General features: G+C 35.1%; 2 protein-coding genes across 22 annotated transcripts in view; one reads left to right on the top strand and one right to left on the bottom strand.

Moving 5' to 3' along the window:
• The first annotated feature begins 107 nt into the window (after positions 1–107).
• Positions 108–13,887, top strand: LOC136854839 (zinc finger protein 480-like). Of its 2 annotated transcripts, XM_067131400.1 has the most exons (9): positions 108–492; positions 4,123–5,016; positions 5,686–5,760; positions 6,274–6,594; positions 7,846–7,961; positions 9,262–9,751; positions 10,715–10,780; positions 12,101–12,326; positions 13,692–13,887. In XM_067131400.1, exons 2-6 carry the CDS (start codon positions 4,129–4,131, stop codon positions 9,743–9,745), a joined length of 1,884 nt encoding a protein of 627 aa, XP_066987501.1. In that variant the 5' UTR covers positions 108–492; positions 4,123–4,128; the 3' UTR covers positions 9,746–9,751; positions 10,715–10,780; positions 12,101–12,326; positions 13,692–13,887. The 2 variants fall into 2 exon arrangements, with proteins under 2 accessions (XP_066987501.1, XP_066987563.1); XM_067131462.1 differs by lacking the exon at positions 10,715–10,780 and having other exon boundaries at positions 366–492.
• Positions 11,157–21,665, bottom strand: part of LOC136852988 (uncharacterized) — a 229,540-nt gene continuing 219,031 nt past the window's right edge. For 13 of the 20 annotated variants that reach the window (XM_067129715.1, XM_067129348.1, XM_067129180.1 and 10 more), the window contains 6 exons: positions 18,423–18,643; positions 15,875–16,031; positions 14,939–15,203; positions 14,490–14,652; positions 13,678–13,815; positions 11,157–12,285 (listed from right to left, as the gene is read on the bottom strand). In XM_067129715.1, the coding sequence (XP_066985816.1) occupies positions 12,064–12,285; positions 13,678–13,815; positions 14,490–14,652; positions 14,939–15,203; positions 15,875–16,031; positions 18,423–18,643 (1,166 nt within the window). In that variant the 3' untranslated portion in view covers positions 11,157–12,063. Of the gene's footprint in view, positions 12,286–13,677; positions 13,816–14,489; positions 14,653–14,938; positions 15,204–15,874; positions 16,032–18,407; positions 18,644–21,665 lie in introns of all 20 variants that reach the window. The other 7 variants (XM_067128663.1, XM_067129541.1, XM_067129442.1 and 4 more) reach the window with 1 other exon arrangement.

Here is a 21,665-nt window from a genome sequence, read left to right on the forward strand (position 1 = left end):
ATGAGTCACCAGAATATCACCACTCTCATCCCACTGGTATTTACTGATGTTGCCCTGAGACCACAGAAGATAACCCTGAATCTGATATGATTATGTATCTCTCTCGTCTTATTATTCGTTGACCTATCTGTAAGCAGATACTGTATTTGTAAACAACTCCGTTACAGACGAAAACAAGACCCTGGCCTCTGGTATCTCACATTTGAAACACATTGCCGAAAATTGTAAGGAGATACTTCGCTCCCATGAAGTGTTTTTAGGACTTAATTGTTATATAACGAGACTATTTATAATTACAAACTTAACAAAATAATATTTTGGCCATATTTTATGGTTTTGACATTCATGGAGGCTCAAATCTATGAATAAAAGCTTATCAACCACTTTTAGAACGCCTTGTCCAAGGTGCATATGGAAGAAGAAGAAGAGCTATGTATAATGTAAACAAAGCGCCAAGATTTTACTTTTGAGACTTGATGAACCTTCAACCGGGTAAATATTCGAAAGTTTATAGTAAAAAAACTTTGTCAAATCAAAATGAAGGTCAATGTGATAAAAATTAGCGAGGTATTTTTACTAAATACCCTAAATTAAGCCGGATTAGGCCTAGACATAACAGCGTAGGTCTAGACGTTGGGTAAATCAACATAGGCCTATAGTCCAGATGTCTCGTAATTCGTATTCAAATCATAAGGTAAAAACTTCCCCGATTGACTGATTTGTGGCTATTTTTTGGCTATTAAAACTGCCGTCTTAATAGCCACAAATCAATCAATCAGTCTATGGGAGTCAGAGTAGAATGGCTAGCCTAGGTTATGTTTTGCTTCTGATAGGCCTATTAGACTGAGGTGACATATCATCCAGGCCTATTTGGTTTTTAAGGTGGCCTAGCCTGAAGTGTAGATTCCAGCCAACACCAGAAAGCGACAGAGCATTATAGAGAATTAGGAAACATTGCTGAGGCCTATTTAGCAAATTATTTGGATGACAGTTTTCACCAATATGAAATTTGTCAGTTACTGGCTAGATTGAATCAATAAGCCTAGGCCTATTGGGCAGTGATTTTCCTCCTCCTCACAGTAGTGTACATGTACACTACACTTGGCTGACTCCGTGCATCCTATTACACATATAAAGATATCCTGTTTTAGCCTTATGTGTTCCCAGTATTACACAAAGGTTAAATTGCAAGAAACTGGATTCTCAGTTAAGTTATATATCTCACTGACTGCAGATACCTTTGGGAGGGTAAATATAGTCGGTTTCATTTCATCTGTTCGCTCAAGGGTGACGATATGGCATGTGCACTTGGGTAGCACGTGATTGGCTGACAATCAACGTTTCCGATATCGTTGGCTCATTGTGATAAATATCAAACTAATTCTCCAATAATGTATTTTAATGTTTATATACACAAAGAAACCTCCCCCATTCAGATATAAATCATAAACTTGTCGATTTATGTTCATAATATACCAACACAAGCATACAAAAGCTAAAATTTTATCACACAATCTACTCAGGTGAAAGACAAATGAACAATCAGCTTTCAATAGTTTATTTATCTCATTAGAATAACCCAGACCAAACACAGACCTATGCTCAAAAACTGTTCAACTCACAAGATTTTCTTTTCAAAATTTTGTAAGTGTACAGTTTCATTGCAAGTATGTGTAAACAACTTATGACACCAAAGTAATGTCTACTTCCGTAAACTGAAAAATAACCTCTAACATTGTTCACTGCTAAAATATGAAGCATGGACCAATGAAGCTAGGCCTATGCTGCTGATTCACCGAATATTTTTTTATTTTTTTACTGGCCTTCTTTTAAGTACACATTCATTCCATATCAGTCAAAAGTACTTTTTTATCATAATCTTTATTTATTCATCTTATGTAATTATTGTTCCAATGCCCAGCATTGAAAAAAATTGTATGCCTGTATGTTTGTCATCGACACTAAGGATGACAGGAACTGACTGGGATTGTAAACTTTTGGAGGTACCTAAATTATTTAGCTAAAGAGTCCCAAAAGTGCCCAAGCACTGAGCTATCATAATTATTTGTATGCTTAAGAAAAAACTGCATAAATGTACAGAGTATTCTAGAAAGAAAACCACAATGCCATTGCTATCATGCTACATTATAACTGAAATTTCCCACCCTCCAGCCAATACAGAGTGGTTGTCCCATTCACCTCCCCTAAGCCCAAGACAGCCTCATAGGCAACAATATTTCTTGCTTATTTCGAATGTTAACCTACTCCTGTAATTTACATGCAAGACATTATTAAAATACCCCTTACTGGCACTCGCACAGCAAAATATCTTTGTATGTATATATCTAGTGAGATAAAAAACAATTGTTTAAAGTCCATCATTTGTTTGCCTTTGACCTGAGTAGACTGTTACACACTCATCATTCGTGTGCTTGTATTGTTATACTGTATTACCGACATAAATCAGCATGTTTATGATCTAAATAAGGTGTGAGGTTGTTTGTATATATAACCATTCAGATGTATTACTGAAGAAAAATTTTGCATCTTTATCACACTAATCCTACGATATCAGAAAGACTGATTTCAGCCAATCGAGAGCCAGCTATACATATTGCCACATCTACTGAAAACCTACATTGGTGAGTGGACAGATGAAATGAAACCAACTATAGTGTCGCAACAACTTGGGAAGCAATAGGTTAGGAATGATAAGGTAGCTTACAATACCAGTTGAACCGTGCCCTAAGAAGTATGCAGAGGTTTCATCTAATTTTGCTGAATGTTCATTGTTCAGAATACATAGTTGTGATGATTGTTTCAAGTAAAATATGTAAACATGTAAGTCATAGTCATTTAATCTAGCTGTCTATTTAAGATCATCAAAAAAAAAAAAAACTAAACTTGCCATTGCCAGTTAAGGCCAAACTGACCGCATTATTCACTTTTACTCACTGAGTTGGTCCAGAAGGAGGAAAATATGCAACATAAGACATTAAGCCAAAGAACATACACTGGTTATTCTTATGGGTAGGAGCAGAATCATCAGACAAAAAAAATTAAATAGGCCACAATCCTTGAGAAACAGTAAAATAAAATCAACAACCACCGTGGTGGAAAACGCTTCAGCTACGCATGTCTTACAGTGTATGCCAGTCATAGGAAAAGTGATATGCATTTGTGTGTGTGGATGGTTCCCCACACCCCTGCACTAGCTGCGGATAAAGTTTAAAAACCCCTGTTACCAAGCTTCAAAAAGTAGACAAGCCATTGCTAGAGGTATCCATATAAAAGACGAGGGTTTATATGTCTTGGAAAAAGATATATCTTAAAAATTTGCCGTTGTGCTTGAGTAATATGAAAGGTGTATAATGTAAAAAAGTTTTGATAAATATAGTAAGAGAGTTTCTGTCTTATGTTCATTTAGAATTATGATGGATCATCAGATATATACTCAGTCGTACAAACCATACTTTTACACTGGCGTGCTATATGAAGGTACTGCTTAGTGGGCCCTGCACAGTTAACTGTGGAAAGCAATCTAGGTTTTTTAGTGTCCCTTTGGCTCCCAGCTGTATTGTTTTCTGTCTCGAGAACATAGAAGTGAGATTGAGGTCTCTTAAGCTAATGTATAGTAATAATGATACAAAATACACTACTGAACTTTACACTGGAGTGCTCATTTTCAGACTTTATGCATTAATGTTGCATGCTACATTGGCAATAAGTTGATGAAGAGTATCACTCTTCATCAACTTCTTTGGTTGTGCACCCTATGTGCAGATATGTACAGTTATACAACTACTGCTAGCTATCTGGCTAGATAGGGGACTACTGTATCACGTACAGTGTGCTCTGAGTGTTGGACTGTAGAATATTCTAAAGGTTTTCTGAGCAACATATGTGTTTTGCCTTTTACTTTTCACTCAATTTCTTAATCTTTATCTTATTCCAAGTTTCAGTTTCTATTTAAGAACAATATCTGCTCACAAGTCCTATGACTGTAAAGCAATGTGCTTTAGTGATCTAAATAAACTATTCTGTAATACATACTGTAAATAAGTCATTAAGAGATTCAAGTTATATTTGTAAAATCTGATTTAATTACTTTTTCCTGTACAGGCTTCGATGGCACTTCAGTCTCGCCTAGAGTCTTGTTCCTTATGCCTCCGTGACATTGCTCAGCAGCGTCACATCAAGGGAAATGTATGTCTGAAGTATTCGGGCTCATCCACAAGTGAAGTTGTTGCCTATATTGTGGGACAAGAGGTTCCAATAATCTCTATATGTTTTAGATGTTACAGACTCCTCCTCGGCATTGATTATCATCAGCATGAATTTAAGAGACTGAAAGACTCCATTGTTAAAATTTACTTTGAACGTAATCCACTGGAGAAACCTAGTTCAAGTACTTCTGAGGACGAGTCTTCAGATATACAGAAGCCTAGTGTGGAAGGACAATTATCCACTCATAGTGAAGTCACTCCTTCAGACAATTCTGTTCAAAATGCCTTCAACATTGAATGCCCTAGTTTACAGGATGTTGATGTAAATTCTGAAGCGACTAGAAAAGAAGAAGAAAATGATGTAAGAGAAGGTGAAGTTATCAGTTCAGAACAGAAAAATATCCAAGAAATACCAACTGAGGAAAGCAATATCTCAGTAAGATCATCAAGAAGGAGTAAAAAAGAGAAGAAACTGTGCGATTTTGAGTATTATACTGACGTTTCAAAAGATGACAACAGCAAAATGTTGGAGCCTCAGATGGCTGAAGAGACCCCTACTGAAACTGATGCATTAGTCAATGAGAATAATAAAAAAAATCATTGCAATCTTTGCTCTAAAGACTTTGCTCTAAGAAAAGACTATCTTAGCCACTCTTGTTTGAAAATCATTGGGAAAAGGGTCTCATTTAAATGCAAAGGCTGCCAGATGCCATTTTCTGTTAGACAGCATTACATGAAGCACATCAACAATTGCTATAAAAATGTTCCTGTGAAATGTCATCTTTGTATGGTAAGTCTTCTTGTTCTTTTATTGCACCTCTGTTGTATAGCATGTTTTACTTCTTGTTCCTTGGAATACCAGTCTGTGGTTACTGTACGTGCATCCAAGTTGTTGGATTATAGTATAGTGTGTTGGAATTGGTTTCTGGTTTTATTAATGTGTTTATTATTCATTCACTCATCACATCCTCCTTTGTGTGAAATCTAAAGGTTTCCTTAGCCATAATCAGGGAGTTTTTCAGGGGATGCTAAAATAGGCAAAGATGTGTTTCTTTCTCTTGTTTTCAAGATCTGCGTATAATTATGTTCTTAAACTTCCAACTACCTTTCAGCTAGTATTCTGCTTTTATTCATAAACAGTAGTTTTCATTATACTGTATATATCTTGGATCTGGGTTTAATATGCGCTTGAATGCATGCTTAGAATTAAGATGACAAATGAGAAGTATATGTAAAGTCAGTTGAGATTGCCAGTACAGTCTTCATTGTTAGGAAGTGTTTACCTGATTTTTAAGTAAAGCAGCATTTTCTGACTGCCTTATAAATTAGACATGGTTTCTCATTCTCAGATTGGTTGTAGATTTAAAAAAGACTAATGATTTGGTAAAATTTATTAATGTTCCCAAACTAGTTTTTGGAAAATTATTGTCACAGTCCATTGCACTTTGTATTCACTCAGACAGAGCTTCAGAGTGCAGCGTACTTACCTCGACATTTGGAGGCTTTCCATAAAGGAGCAGCTGTCACTCAGAAGGTATGCTACACTGGAAGATGTGTTCTTTAGTATTTTGTGTTTCAGGAAATTTTCTGTTTGAGGAAGGCTAAAGCGTAGGTCCCATAGAAACCTTTGGCCCCAGCAACATGGTTTCTCTCTTTTAATTTTCATCAGTTCTCCTTGGTCCTTTAAAACCATGTTGTCCAGCTCCTTTGACTTTGGGGCAGCCTTGTCAAAGCCCAGAAGTGTGACACACTGATTTGATTAAACTATTTTTTGAAAGTATAATAGACATTGCAGTTAAAAAAGTGAATTTTTACACATGACGTTTATTACAATTCTTTAGTATATTGTATTACAATTTGGTAAGTGCTGTGTTTCCAGACCAGTACTTAATAAAACAGAAAGATTAATACTTGTGCAGTAATTACATGTAATGTGCTTCCTTACATCTTACACGGCCAGGTAAGAAAAGCAAAATTAAGCACTGCATCTTCCATTGTGTCTTGTCTAGACCTTATTTTCCCCTAAATTATCCATTTTCTGTTTCAGGGTTCCCTGTGTGACCTTTGCGGACGAACTTTCAGCAGGAAGGAGGCTCTTCAGAGACATCAGGCTAAAGTGCACAGGATTTCGTACGGTACTCACCAGTGTGCCAAATGTGGACAAACATTTCTGCATACTTCCCTCTTGATGGAGCATATAAGGGCTCATAGGGGTTATCCTTGTCCAGAATGCAATAAGATTTTCACTTGTATGTCAAACCTAAAAGTGCACAAACAGACATATCATCAAAACAAAACACTGTACGTTTGCTCCCCGTGCAATAAACGTTGGAGATTCCACGCAAGTTATACCAACCATATGCGAAAGGTGAGACAATTGTATTTGGTGTAAATTGTTATAAGTATATCTTATTAGTTTTTTTAATACTTCATATAGAAATTTAATTTAGGTATAGGTATTATGAGAATAATTAACTTGTGATGGACATAACGCTGATTCAAGTGTTTACAATTGATTTTTCTCTTCAGTGAGGAACTGGCTCGTTTGCTGTACAATGAGGGCAAAGTTGCATGATGTCTGTATTGATTACCAAACCTGTTACTGTCATTAGTCCCAAAACTCTTGGTTAGGGGCAGTAGACTAAATCTGAGTTACTGTTTATGTCAAGCCAAGGCATAGACTAATGGAAGGCCTCTGATTTACCTGCAGAACACACTCATTTTCTTGTTCCCTCTAATTATAGAGGTTTGTTTTTTACTAAACCAGATTCTTTTGACCATATAGAAGATGCATATGTCCAGGAGCAACCTTTATGCAACCTAAATTTGATTTTTCCTCCCCTCTTCAACCAAGAATTTTCATCATCTTGTGATCAGTCGGTAGGTCTTGATTTTCTGTAAAAGAAAATTATTGTGCTGGCTTTGTATGTCCGTCCGCACTTTTTTCTGTCCGCACACAGATCTTAAAAACTACTGAGGGTAGAGGGCTGCAAATTGGTATGTTGATCATACCAATTATCAAACCTGCTAAATTGCAGCCCTCTAGCCTCAGTGGTTTTTATTTTATTTAAGGTTAAACCTAGCCATAATCATGCTTCTGGCAACGATATAGGACAGGCCACTACTGGGCTGTGGTTGAAGCTTCATGAGCCACAGCTTATACAGCATTATACCGAGATTGCCGAAAGATACACCTATTTTCAGTGGCCTTGATTATGGCTGTAGCAGCTGTACAGAAAACTCAGTTGCGCCAAAGAAACCTCAACTCATTTTTTACTGGTTCTGTTTGATGTCTATTAATCATTTACCCTTCAATTGGTATTGGATTGTGTTTGCTGAGTATTGATAAGGCTCTGTGCTATTTTTAGATCTCGATTTGTGTATATTCTTGCCACACATTTGTCATTGAATTTGAGATCTGTAGATGTCTTTTTTTGGTTAAATCTTGGAATGCCCTGTTTCCACTACTGCACCAAAGGGAGATGAACATATCCAAGATAATGGTTTGTATGTTACGAAGTAAATAGCTTAAAGGGAATTTTAGATGCTGTGTCTTTAGAAAGGAAGGTTTATTTTATTAATGAACTAAGGTTTATTTTAATTGAGCTTGTATTTTTAGGTTCATGGTGAAGCCCAGTTCAAGTGCCCAAGGTGTAAGATGTTATTTTCCGCCGAAAATGCCTTTGAGAGACATAAAGAAGTTTGTGCAGGGTTTTATAAGAAGCCACCTGTTCCGTAAGTACAGTATAAAATCCGTCAGTTTATTTTATCCTTTCGGATGTTGTGCAGTTAGAACCTCAAAAGTTCAAGTGAAGATGCAATGCCTTTACTGCCCTAAAACAACATCCCAGCACTTAAATCATTTATTCATATTTTGACCTATATATTTATTAATTCATTAATTTTATCTCTTTTTTTATTAACTGATCTCTACTTTCTGTATAGCCTTGTATCTTCTGTAATTTCTTTCAAATGGACACCATATTCTTTTGAGGCTTGAATTTCAAATCATTGTCCCCTGTGGCTTGTTCCATATGAATTGGGTTTATCTTCTGAATAATGATGATAACAATACACAGTACTTCCACAGTAAATGTAGAAACAAGAAGTACATTCTTGGCTGCTCTTAAAAACTAATCAAGAAAACCATTTGAAGCTCAACAAACTACTGATTATTTAATTTTACAAGTAAATCAACCTGTAATTGTATTTCACTTACCAAAGTCATATGACTTGAAGATAACAACCAGTAATTTCAGTCCACATCATATCAAACCCTCAGGCCTGGTTATACAAATATTTACAGTTTGATAGATACTTTCCTCTTACTTGTATTTAAACTAACAGATAAAATTGCTTGTCTTAATCTTCACAAGGATATTTACTGTGCCTCTATTTTCAGTTTATTTGTAGTTTCATTTCAAATCTGCTTAATTTACTTCAAAGAAATATGAGAAACACAGTATACATTGGGCAAAAATATAGTTGGTATATTTACACTAGTCCTCTGTCTCTTCATGTCTTTAAAAGCTGTATGTTTCACAGTACAGGGTATATATGTAAAGTAATGGAAAATGAGAGGTACATTAAAAGTGATTTCCTGCATTTGATTAAGGAGAGCTAAATATGGTGTTAGGACTGTAACACATTTTAGCTCCTTTTGTATATCTATAATTGTATTTTTTTGTGCTCAGAATTAAATTGTTGTAACAAGGATATACAGTACATTAGCATGTTAGGTACATGAGTATTTATGCCATAGAAACTAGTGTTTTTAAAGCCTTATTAAGTTTTTGTTGTGGAACAATGTAGTGTAGGATCTGTATGACGAACATGTTTGTGCCAGAGATACAGAATTTTTTGTAGAGCTGTCTTTCTAGTATTTAGTGCTAATAATTTAAACATGGCAGAAATAGGGTCTTAGTTGTCAAGGCATTATTATTATTATTAAATTGATAAAAGTGATACAGTACTGTAATAACGTTCAAGAGGTGATGCCTTAAGATTGTAGTTTAATTCTCATTTTGTATTGCAGGAACAAAAATTCACAGACAAGTGCTCCACTGAAAGGAAAGAAAAACCCCCTTTTGGTCTCTGGCGAAGTTGACAGTAGAACTAGGTTGCCCATAATGGCTCCTAAGGACAGTGCAAATAACTATAATAGCAACCAGGGTAGAAATTATCTGCGTTTGAAGAAAGTCGTCAGGAAAGTGACAGCATCTGCAAAACACCACATAGCCCTACCATCAAAAGATGTTATGTGCATCGGGAAAAGGTCCAGCAAAGTCTTCAAGGAAACAGAAATGTTGAAAAATGACAGAAATCACCACAATTTGTATCCAGCTTTAAGCGCAGGAAAAGTATTAGTGCCGCCAGCATTGAGCGAAAGTGATCATGCACTAAGCTGTGGTGGCAGTATAAAAGCATCTACCGAAATAGTTGTAGAAACTGTAGAAGATCTAAGCAGCGACTGCCAGTTAGTTATTCTAGTAGAAGATGGTAGTGATGAACAGAAGTGATCAGAGGTAGGTTGAGGTGTGTTTTGGTTTCCTTCCTAATTAAGTGCATATATTTTAAAAGTTTGATTCCATTTAATATTTCCAAAGTTGTCAATATACTGCAACATTCATATAAATAGAAGCCATTTCACATTTCTTTCAACATTGCAGACCCCATGAAGAGACACACTCACCCTCTCATCCTGAACTAGGTCTCTCCTTTCCAATATCTTTTTCACTTCATCTATCCATCACTTTGTAGGTCTTCCTCACCTCCTTCCCCCCAACACTTCTGAATTGTATACTCTTCATCAACCTATTATCATCCATTCTTCCCATATAACTGAATCATCACAAAACACTGCTCTCTCCCTTCATATACAGACTAACACTCTGGTGTATCTCTTCATTTCTCACCCTTTTATTTATTTGTATGCATCAAACATACAGTTCATCACTACAAGCTCTTTCTTTCTCTTATTTGCGTTCAACATCCGCACTTCACATCCATAGAAGAGAGTTGGTTCAGCAGGCCCTTCACACATTCCAACCTTGGCCTCCTTCCCTGCTTCACCTACCCTGTGACTCACCTCTTCTCATTCTGCCATCATTTGAAGTCATAACTAACAAGTACTTGCAAGATTCTGCTTCATCCACTCCGTCACCTTCCGTGGTAAAATTCTTTTTTCCACCTTCTCAGTTCCCATTTGTTCACATATGCTCTCAGCTTTCTCATGCAAGCATTCAGACTATGTAATCTGCAGTTTCTCTTCACAATTGCACCTTTTAGCACAATGTTGTCCAGGAGTTTACCTAGCTTTTGGGCAACCACAATTGCATAAAAGTGTCTTGGCTGTTTTAATTTGTATCTTGGGGGTGGGGGTGGGGAATTAAGTAGACCATAAAACTGAAATAATGTACCAGTATCTGGAAACACTAACCTTGTGACCTTGTATTTTAAGTGCATTTTCTTGGCTTTTTTCTATGCAGTGTAAGGTTATTATTGACTGACTTCGGTTGAATAATTGTAGTGGTATGTCAACTGTCAAGACACTGGTGAGTACCTGCTTTGTTGTTCACGTGCTATATTATGTATTTGCTTGACCAGTATGTATCTACCAATCCACAAATCCATGACAGTAACATAAAAAGAAAATAAAGTGAAAAAGTTAATATCAGTTTCTGCTGCACTGTTGGAGTAAATGGTAATGCCATGTCAGAAACAGAACATGAGATTTAAGAGAGTAGCCCACAAGCATGAACTAAATGCTTACTTTAGGTGCCTGAGTGGTTATGCTTAGATAATGTTATCATTTTGGGTTTGTGATCATAACTTTTAAATGTTAATCTGTAGATGTTTCAAAATGTTTTTTCCCTGACGCATCAGTAAAATAATTAAAATATATATTATTAGGATAGTAAAACACTGATAATATTTTCAAATGTACATTGTTGCCTAGAAATCTACATGCAACCCAACAATAGTTTCAGATATTCAATTTCCACACACACACACACAATCCTGGAGACTGCGACAGCAGATGACTACATGTATGAGATAATAAGCAATAGTATCCACATGGTATCATGGTCACAATTCATGAAAAAATATATAATTTACATGTACAGTATTTTTTTTATAAAATGCATGTCAAAATTCATTCTAAAATTTAGAAGAGATTGACCTTTTTAAAAGTTTTAAAAGACAAGAAGATTAATTAATAAGAAGTAAGAGTATTAGCATAAATAAATAAATTATTAGTTTTACTTTTACTTGAAATGGAAGACTAATGTATCAGTAACACTAGCTGACATTTTACAGAGTAAGTTAGATTAACATACACAGTTATTATATAAAGTTAAATTCGAGTAACATGTCAAGGTGACCTAAACAGAATTTTCGGTAACAATTCCAATCAACAGGTGTGAATTACTTCTGATTTTATCCAGTTAAGTAACAGTACAAAACTTTTAAATTATTATAAGATACCATTTAAAATTTGTGAGAGCTAAGATAATTTTATGAGATTTCTGGTACAGTATTATTCTATGTGATAATTGAAATCATAAAAAAGACATTAAATAGTATTACATAAACATTGTCTTGGGCTTGTCTTAAAGAATAAGATTTTCCTGGCTTTATTTATTTACAGTTATGAAAGTAAACTATACAGTGATTTATGTACAAATTTTTTCAACCACATATTTTCTAGCTGCAGTCATGAATTAGAAAAGCAAAGTTTAACATAAGCCCTGATGTGTCATTCTACTTTGATTTTCTTAAGCTATTCTATATTTTACAGGAAGAAATTTATAGATGACCGCACGTTAGATTGTCTCTAGTAATCGTGTCGCAACTTATACGATCTTTTCCAGATTTCACACAAACAGACAGTAACATGGAATCGATAGAAGATTGCAAGAGGCATAGATATATGGGAAATTATAGTCCAGGCCCATATACCATAGAAGTTTAATTGAGTGGGATGTGCGTCAGCTCTTGAAGTCTCAAATGTGTTGATGGCCCACATTGCTAAATTGCAGACTAAAAGGAATGTTACCTGAAAGAAAAAAAGAGAATCAGCTGAAATCTGACGTCTTGGTGAGTTTATCAATTTGGTTAATAGTTTGAGAGTAAAGCAGTGTAATTAATAAAGATCACAGTGTTTTACTCTATATCAGTATTCTTAGATTTTGTCAATTATACAACTGTATGAAATATTCTCATAATTTTTGTTGATCCATGAACTTTCCAAATCTCCAGCATTTATTATGGTAAAAAACTACTTAACAACAAGTTTTCCTCAGGGAATGGTAATGATATTTCCAGCCTGTTATGTCATTTGGCCCACATGATTTTACAAGCTACCTTCACCTTCTTCAAGTTGGGACCTGACTTTGATTCTGTACAGCATCATTTGAACATCGTTTGCCCCACCTTGTGACCACTTGACAGACACTTCCATGTTGAGTATTACCCTCAAGTCTGCTCCCAGTTTTGCTTGCCTCCTCATGTAAGCATGTCAGTGAGCTCTATGAACTTTCTCATTTCAACCAATGGTTTTCGAGGACCTTTCATTTACTCCAGATTTTGTAGCCAAAACTATCTTCTAGTAAAAGTGGCACATTCTTGGAGTCTAGGTATTCCTGCTTTGCCTACCTCTTCTGCAGAAAATAACCTTCTCTTGGCATGTACCTCTAAAGGACTGAGTCTTGTTGTGATATATTGGCAGGTCTTAAAGGAGGTAGAGTATTTCTGTTATCTTGGGGACACACTGGACTGTTAAAGCAGTTAAGGAGCAGTAAGTGTTGCTGCAGCATGGGTGAAATGGAGAGAACTAGACTACTAATAAATAAAAATGTCCCATTAGTCGAGAAGAGGAAAAGCTTATAATGGCTACGTAAGGTCTGTACCATTCTACACAGGAAAACCATGGGCACTGAAAAGAAAAATGTAGATTTTGGACAGCTGCAGTGGATAGGGGTGATACCTAGGGACTGGAAAACAGACTGATCTCAAAGATTGCAGGAGTTTGAACATGTCAAGAGAGGGAATGAGGAACAGTTGCTCAGAAAGTAGTAGATGAAGAATCAGCAGGACAAAGACCTGTTGGAAGGCCCGGAAAACCATGGAAAACGGAGACAGATGAAGACCTAGACCTGATGGAGTTCAGGCAGAAAGAACATAAGACAGGAGAGTGGAGAGAAATATCATGTTCAGCCTGATAAAGGAAAAATGTGGACAGAAGTGGAGAGAAATGTCATGTTCAGCCTGATAAAGGAAAAATGTTGACAGAAAAATGTTTTATAATGAAGATTAGATTGCTGATGCTTTTTATAAATCTTGTTTATTCATTCTTTATCCCTGAAAGGATTATAATCTGTGGAGTAATTTCAAAGTGGTCCTCGTTCGGAAATTTCAATGACTGAAAAAGGATAAAGCATAATCTTACCATCTCTCTTCCAGGTTTGCGTTGCAGTTGGTCCTGGTTGTAGCAGCAACGTCTTGAAGCATCCAGTACAAATATGGTTTGTAAAGTTGTTTGTAGGAGGGTGACGATTGATGAGAGTAATGGCAAAATCAAATTGTCCTGTAAAGTATTAGATTACTATATTAGAAACTACATACACTGTAAATTAATATATTTTCTGATGTTTTTATGTTTAGTAGTGTCATTTTCAAGTAGTATTAAGAATCCTAAAATTATCAATACGTTTAGCCCCAAGTAAGATGTTTTCATTAGACTATTCAGTTGTCAAAAATAACGAGATTTAATATAATTTATAATGAAAATAATTTTACAGAAAATTATTTATCTATATTTTTGCAGGTGGCACAAGTGTCACAATAACCTTGCCTTTTTAATACCTTAACTAGTGAGGAGCTGGAGCAATCAAATCAAACCTCAGTCTTTACAGAGTAGGGGAATATGCTATACTACCAGTGCTTTGACCTCTACAATAACTCAGAATTACAGTACCAGAACAATAATGACCATTATACAGCACTGTACTTCGCATTTGTCCTTTTCCTTTGCGCAGTAGATGTGTGAAGAAGTTCTTCCATGACAATACCTTTCTTCTGACGCTAAAAGTTTAGTCCATATGATGGATGGATGACCAAGTGCATTGATTAAAAAAAAAATGTTTTTCTCTTTGGTCCCTCAAATCCATTGTCACTACATCTTTTATGGTATGGAAAGAGTAGCTTGAATGAATTTGGTTTGAATTATAAATTAAGCACTACAACAAAAATAGAACTTACAGTCATGGTGAAATGTCCTCCAATGACAGTGAATGAAGTGTAAATGTACACACCACTCTGGGCAATAAGGAGCAGGATGTTGTCAAGCTCAATATCACCCTCAGGAATAAATTCCAGCTCTCTCATCTGTATCATTCCTATTATAACAGTTATACTGGAAACTCTGGAAAATTTGGAAAGGTTCTCATTAGTACAACTTGAAGAACCACACAGGTGTTTGAAAATGTCTACATAACTATCAAACATAGGTTCTTTACAAAGAGATTTATGGAGACATGCTTTTTGTCATCTAGTAATTTCTCACATTATGATAAATTCACCACCTGCTTGATAATGCAATGTTTACCATTGTATTGAGGAACAGTTAAAATTAGATATTCTCTAAAATTAAAATTAAAAAAAAGCAGAATACAGTAATCCAATTACTACTGTTTAACGGCTCTACTTACCCATAAACTGATAGTTCAATAATATTAGCTTCTAATATAGCAACTTCTTTATATGCTTCATTATTGATAAGCACAAAGAAGAGAATGAGGGAGATGATTGTCAGGACAAGAACCAGGATTCCCATGAACAAGCCACGATTAGCGTGGGCACAATCCACGGAGTAATGATGTCTAGCTTTGCGGGCTATGTACGTGGAAATGTCGGAATCGCCATCGCAGGCTACTTCTGGCTTGTTGATGTTTTTCCAGATTACGTACAGCACACCTATGGATGAATATGGAAAAATTCAAGTACTTTTTATAAAACAATATAATGTAGTTTAGTGCTTCATCTGAGGAAGCTGGAGGAACCTCAGTATCTCTCTAAAAGACAAACTATTTTAGGCCCTTATACTGAGAGTGGCCAACAGACCAACTCATTCTCATACTTAGTAGCAAATAATGTAATTACAGCTGCACGTATCACATAAATAAGAACACAGCAATGTACCATAAATAATCTTTCATGGGCTTAGAAAACATAAGGTTCCAAACTTTACAATAAGTGCTGTACTTGCTTTCTGCTACCTCAAGAGAATCCATACCTAAGAGATTTGGCTATGTAGTTAGAAACCACTGATTCATTTGCTTATTTTAAGTAAACACTGTCTCACCAAAGTTTCCAGTATGCTTTCAGTCGTTATTTTTGAGCTGATGGTAAATATCTTTGCCACCATAAAAGAGGCTATTCATGACTGGCTGTTTATGCTACTCAACATCAGCTCCCAACATTTAAAAGGACAACAGATGTACCACAACTGTTAAAAGGACGATGCTTACAAGCTTCTTAAAAATTCACAAAGAAAAATTCTTTTGGATTTACCCAGGTGATACAGTACAATGTCAGTCTAAATATATCTGGTTTTCAGTTACTGTACTAAAGATGAGACGACTTACCTGCACATAAGAGTGAGTACTCAATGGTGCATGGAAAGAGGAAAGGAGAGGCTTCATCTACTAACTCTCCCATGAGGTCTGAGCGTCGGCACTCGTAAATGCTCAAAGCTTGTTGGTTTGCTCCTCTACGCACAATGTGATGGCTGGCGTTTGCAACCTACAGTATAATAGGAGGTGGAATGAGATTAATAAGAACTTCTTGAAACCTTGAAGTGACTGTGCTGTTACTGGCTTATGAACTGAACAACTTCACTGTTTTATTGAACCATACACATATACCTTTTGACCTATCTGAGTTATAAAAATCATCTGATAGACTATAATTAGTGCAATTAATTTTTTATGTGTACTGTAAATATTTTCAGTGTTTATTGTATGAGACACAATGGCATATAGTGTCTATTAAAAAAGTTAATTACCATACACAGCTTAACGCACAACACTGTTAAACATGAACCTGGACTTAATTCAAACTGCAATATCATTATCAGCAAAATTTTCTGTTAGAAAAATGTTTTAGTATTGCAATGCTTGAGTGTAGGTAACATACCATTATCTAAAAAGTCAACTTAATTCTATAAAATGACTATAGGAATAACAAGTTGCTATTCACATTTATATTTAAAGACGGAGCATTTTCATTTAACACAATCTGTCAATTTCCCACTATAACAAGAGTATTTTTGAGCCAGTAAAGAATACTTTATTTTCATAAAACTAAGTTATAGGAAACAATACAATACTTTTTTCTACTTGAACATTAATCTGAAGGTCCTGTTAGTTTACAGATTTCTTTTATAACATATTTTCCAAGCATACCAAAGTAATCTGCAGAACACAGAACGAGACATTTGTCACTATAAACTATGCAAGCATTATAACTTGAAATTTCCAAGGCAACACACAAAATGCACAACTAAAACATTCTATAGCTTTGACTATCAAGGTCCCTGTATGAAATATCCATTCAATAGTTCTTGACCAGTTTGCTAAAAATTACAATTACTGTTAACCTGATGACATTTTTCTAAGCAAAGACTGTACCACCTTACAGAAGATTCTTTTTCAGAAGCATAAAAAATCAAGTAACTTTCAACACCTTAAAGTTGAATACATAAAACCACAATGCAGAGATGGCATAAATAAGAGGCATGGTGCAACAGTTATAAATCGTCCAAAGACAAAGGCAAGGCTAATCTACAACTTAAACATTTCTTTGTCTACAGTGATGAAATTCTGACTGTCCTTCAGTTGCTCTCCCTTCATCCATGATAATTCATGTACCATCTTTCCTACTAGCAGAACTATGATGAATACTATCTCACTAAGTCACATCTTGAGAATTTCATACATTAGCTTCATTCAGTTCAATAGTTCCAAAAGCATTCTTGACCATAAGATATTTTTCCTTGAAAACTGATGAGTACCTAAACTTATATTTTGAACTTCAGTGGCTTTATATATAACTCCCAGTTATGATACACAAAACTTAAAAATACTCATACCACAAGTTTCAATGACATTTAAAATTAGGATATTGCTATTCAGGATAAAGATTAAGCAGCCATATTCTTTTCCATGCAAACTTTAAAATGCCTACATATGTCGTATATGTTCCCAATATTTTGTCTTCCACAAGATAATAATAATTACTGTTATTACAGCAATAAGTATTTTACCCAGACCACTGAGTCAAAACACTTGATTCTCATAGTGCTGAATCACGAGGTTTGTCTATTGAAATTTAGATCAAGCATAAGTCATGATTCAATTTTGAATGAGCTGCATACAAAAAAAAAACACCATTTTCTAGCTTTGAAATTCCTATGTATCGGTCACTTTTGTATCATGGAAATGGATTGTCCTTTTAACAAATAATGTCCCAAGCAAAAGGTACGGGCTTCAAACGGTCTCCAGTATGTGTTAATATTTTCATTATGGCTATGTTCCATCTTTATGGTGAAGTATAAATATTACAGTACATAAATGACTACACTAAATCAAACATTTCTCACTTCAAGACATGCAACAGACAATCAAGCATCAATGCAATGAAACTTTTTGGGACTGGATCATGATACTCTGAAATCTATCAAAGAACTTCCTAACACAATAATACAGCATTCCAAAATTTCCCTAGTTTTTATTTCAAGAAGTCTCTTAACGCTTATAAATCTAGACACAAATCTATTAACATTCCATGGCAACTCGTAGTAGACAGCTAGACAACTGTTCAACAAAATTTAGCATGACTATCAAGCATGGCATCTAACTTGTGGTGTAACTAAGAAAAAGGGTTTTCCAGCTGGTATCATGCAAACCTTAAGATATAAAAATGCTATAACACCTAGTCATGGCTAGAATGCTATTATCAGTCACTGTAATGCTAAAAATGACATCAGTTCGAGCAACTTAAGAATATTACTATAACCACAAAAAGCTAAAAAAAAAACTAACTGAAATTACTGTATACTCATCTTTGACTGAGAAGCTACCATGCACACTTAAAAAATATACCTCTCCTTCATGATACCTGGTGGTAATGTACCTGATGAATATCATGTGGTTCATAAGTATGGTGGTCTGAAGTTGTATCATTTAACAGTACATGATCTGTAAAATTGTCAACTGAATGACCATGGTGATCGGTATCGTGACCTAAGACGGCGGTGGTGTCGGTATGATGACCTGCTCCGCTGGCTCCATGATCGCCTGCCCCGTGATCACCACCACCACCACTTCCGTGACCTCCTCCATGAGAATCAAAGTCTGTTTTGTAGAAGATTTGATTAATTTGTAGATTTGTTGTATTTGAATCGTGCTTAAACAAAGACAATCTCTTGTTGCAGTTGAGTCTACTACATCTCCCAATTTTATTTTACACATTTTTTGTGCTCATTTGTTGGTGTAATCCCCTGGCGCTACCTGACAGTAATAGTGAAGCAGTTATGGGTTGGTAAAAGTCCTCAGTTGCTTTTGGGCACTGCAGTTTAAAGGCGTACCTTCCTTGCTGCTTTTTATACTCACTTCACTTGACTGCTTTTCAGCTTCCAGTATCTGAATATACAGTATGCATCTAATTACTGTACTTCACTACATTTGCAACAGTGACATTCCACTTGTTGTTATGTTTACTAATCCTTGTTATTTCTGTCTGTAAGTGAACAGCACAAAATATAAATACATTCTGTCTTGAGTAAATGCTTTCTTGATCTTCTTACATCTCAGTGGTTCAATGCTCATATTTTTAAAATTACTCAGCAAAATGCAGATACTGCATCAGTTAAGATCCCAGTATTCTCAGTTTTCTTTGACAGTGAAAATTCAGTTTCATCATCATAATTCAAAACTTATAGTAGGGTTTTTCCTTTACAGGTTCACTCGCCAGATGAGTTCTCTTGACCATTTTATTCTGACTTGTACATTCTCTGCCTAAATTTCCATCCGCCAATTCTTCATGCTCGGCATCTTGCCACTTCATCAAGTGCCAGTTACTACTCGTCTCTTCTCTTTGCACATTCAAACCATCTTATTTTATTTTCAGCTCTGCAAAGCCACATCTAACTACAACTCCCTCATTTGCAATACAATCTTTCCAGCATACTCCAACCATGAATCCCAGGACATTGCAATTACATCTTTTCTGAATCTCCTCCAATTACTTTTTCGGTGTCCATGTCTCCACTCAGTTCTGAAGCACAAGTCTTACATATGCATTTTATGTTATGTTCTGTTTATTGATACTGTACTCTTCTTTACTGTTATCTTGGCTGTTGCTAATTCTTTTCTTAATGCTCCCTTAATTTTAGCATCCTGGTCCAGTACATCAACAGGTCCACATAAAGTCTCTCCTAATATCTATGTTATGTCATATCCATATCTTCCAAGTCATCATTCAGTAAAAGAATTTCAAAGTACTCTATCCATCAATCCTGCCCTGCACTTAAATGGGTCCATCTGCATTGAAAGATGCACTTGAGTAAACATCTCCCATATACCAAGGAAGTCTTTTTTCCATTTGGGCTTGTTTTAGGCCCATACTGTAAAAATATCCTCTTGAGTTATGAATGTAGATACCATGTTGGGAATTAGGACTTAATGGGCAAAGAAACTGGATATGGCTTTGAAAATACTGACCTGTGCTGGCAGAGAATGAGAGCATGAAATGGTGGCTCTCTCTATAATTGGGAGACAACATTACAAGACGATGGATCAGTATTTGGCTCCATCAGAGGTTCACTTTGTAGAAGCAACCATGAAACCTATGGAACTGTCTTCTGAATTTACATGATTCTCATTACTGGAATGTGAAATGATGGTCCATTGGAAAGAAAAATATACATTTTTTTTGCTGCTTCACTAATACTAATGCCAGAAGGTTATGCCACCAATAAGACATTCTGTGAGTCTAACCAGGGTTTCCAACCAATAGTCTGAAGACTTTTTCTCTAAAAAAACAAGATTTTGTCATTTTTTTTCAGGATGAATGATATATCTGGTAATTACTTATGTCTGGAAGTTTCAATCACTCAACAACAGAACAAAATGACGGCATTCAGCCTTGAAAAAATAAAAATATGGCATATGTGAAACATTAACAAAAAATTTTTGAAGGATAATACAAATTTACATATCCCAAATAACTACAATCTCATACAAAAAAGAAAATTTTACGATAACTAAGAAAGCAGAAAATGTGGTTTTTAGAACAAAAAAATCAAAAATCAAAAGTACTCTAACAAGAAAGAAAACTAAAGCCAACTGAGAAACGCTGAAGAAGTCTATGTTTTTTAAATAGTTTTACTGGGCTACAGTTGATATTCTTTTAATCAAATATATTTTCACAACTTGATTAATTATAAGTTAGCATCAAAGTATTTACAGTTTACAGTTCTGAAAAAAAGCGGTACATTTATGGATCAGATCAATGTAACTGTACAGATTCATTTTATGTAAGAATCAGCATATGTGTAATATTCCATCATTTACAGACACTAATTTTCAGTAAGCATATCTAAACATATTTCAATAAATCTATATTTTATAACGATAATAACTTTTGATAAAAGATGTGTACTGTATCCTGCAATGTTCTAAAAATATCATACATACTACTGATTCATTTTCAGCAAGCATAATTTTAGGGTTTCAATTCAAAAGATATTAATATATAAATACTTTTTGATTATCTGCATTTGTTCATTACATATCGTTCACATTATTAATTGAATATGCTCAAGTAAAAATACTTTACAGAATTTAGGTGCTTAATAAATAACATTATACTTTTATAATAATATTTCTATTGAAATTTCAACTTCTTCGCTCTTTAGGACAAGAAAGGAAGGGTCTACTCTATTTCAAATTTCATCTCTTGCAAAGACAACGTCAATCAAGCATCATGAGAATTTTTGTTGCAAATACACAGATATGAATGCAAACAGAAATGGCAAAAAAATATTTAAAGAAATCTGAAGATATAAATATGTTAACAACAAAGAGTCTACGTCTAAAATTATGCCATTAACTGAAACCATCAAATTTGGCTTGTATACCTGACTATTATCTGTGACTTATTTTTTTTACATAGCTATTTCTTCCTAATTTACTTGGCAATAATAACAAAAAGTGAGATGAATGTTTTTCACTTTCTTTTTCATGATGACTGACAAATCATCCTGATCATAACCAAACTGAGAACTGAACCTCTTCTGGAATGGTATGTTCAATAAGAATGATATCACTTTTCTAAAACTCTTTCTGTTGAAACATTTTAAATGAAAATCATGAT

The sequence above is a fragment of the Macrobrachium rosenbergii genome, chromosome 1 (genome assembly GCF_040412425.1).
Source record: "Macrobrachium rosenbergii isolate ZJJX-2024 chromosome 1, ASM4041242v1, whole genome shotgun sequence".
NCBI lineage: Eukaryota > Metazoa > Arthropoda > Malacostraca > Decapoda > Palaemonidae > Macrobrachium > Macrobrachium rosenbergii.